The following is a 1,218-nucleotide window of genomic DNA, read 5'->3' on the forward strand; positions in this document are numbered from 1 at the left end:
TCTGGTATATTCACCTGGAACAATAGAAGGAGTGGGACAAAGGCTATCTCTGAAAGGCTCAATAGATTCCTAGTATCCTTCTATTGGATGCATAGTAGATGGACTACCAGTTCAAAAATTCTTGATTGGAGAGGCTCTAATCACTGGCCTATTAGGCTCTCTATCACCCCTTTCAAGACCTCCAAGAATCCCTCTTTCATGTTTCAGCTGATGTGGTTGAGGGATCACTCCCTATAGGAGCTTATGATTGCCTAGTGGTATGAGGGTAAGCCTTCACATGGAACTTCTATGTACACCTTTGAGAAGAGACTTTAGCATGTTAAGTTCAGGTTGAAGAAGTGGAACAAATAGTGTTTTTGAAACCTACAAGAGCATTTGAGTGATGCTCAAGCTAGGCTGAATAATGTCACTCGCCAAATCAGGGACCTAGGCATGACTCCAGATTTGATGTCTCAAGAATCCCTAGCTCTAAAGGAAGTTGAAGAATGGGAGCTTCGAGAGGAAATATTTTGGAAACAAAAGTCTCAAGTGGACTGGTTGCAGGAGGGAGATAGAAACACAGCTTTCTTCCACAACACTGTCAAGGCCCACAGGTTTGGGAATTCTATTACTTCTCTTGTCTCTACTTTTGGTGATCAGCTATGTTTCAAGGAGGCGATTGCTTTAGAGGCCATCAGATACTTTTTTCAACTCTTCTCTAAGGAAGATCCTGCTTCCTTGGAGGAGACTAGGTCTATTTTAGACTGCATTCCTCATCTTGTTTCCAACAGTATGAACAAAGATTTTTTAAAACCTATTATGATTGAGGAATTGGAGAAAGTGGTTTTTGGTATGCTGAAAGGTAAAGCCCTAGGCCCAGATGGGTTTCCCATTGAATTTTTTTAGGATTTTTGGGAGATTATTGAATTTGATCTTCTAGATGTGGTCTAGGAGTCATATCAAAATAAACAAATGCTCAAGTCTATGAGTGCTACTTTTTTGGCTCTCATTCCCAAGATTGATGGCGCTAACAGGTTGGACCAGTTCAGACCCATTGCTCTATGTAATGTCATGTACAAAATCATCACCAAATTAATTGCTGAAAGGTTCAAGCCTTTCCTTACCACTCTGATTTCTGAGGAACAGGGAGGTTTTTTCAATGGGAGATAGATTCTTGATGGGGTGGTTATTGCTACAGAAGCTATTCATTTTATGGCCTCGTCCAAGGAAAAGGCTAGC

General features: G+C 41.0%; 1 protein-coding gene across 1 annotated transcript; it reads left to right on the forward strand.

Annotated features, from left to right (window-relative positions):
* The first annotated feature begins 432 nt into the window (after positions 1 to 432).
* Positions 433 to 885, forward strand: LOC149576476 (uncharacterized). The gene has a single exon (XM_089794487.1). The coding sequence runs from the start codon at positions 433 to 435 to the stop codon at positions 883 to 885; it is 453 nt and encodes a 150-aa protein (XP_089650613.1).
* The last annotated feature ends 333 nt before the right edge of the window (positions 886 to 1,218 follow it).

The sequence above is a fragment of the Cupressus sempervirens genome, chromosome 1, assembly GCF_028749045.1.
Source record: "Cupressus sempervirens isolate cs-2001-9-10 chromosome 1, ASM2874904v1, whole genome shotgun sequence".
Lineage (NCBI taxonomy): Eukaryota > Viridiplantae > Streptophyta > Pinopsida > Cupressales > Cupressaceae > Cupressus > Cupressus sempervirens.

Coding starts and splice junctions, on each gene's coding strand:
- LOC149576476 (XM_089794487.1), top strand. CDS start 433: ATGACTCCAGATTTGATGTCTCAAGAATCCCTAGCTCTAAAGGAAGTT.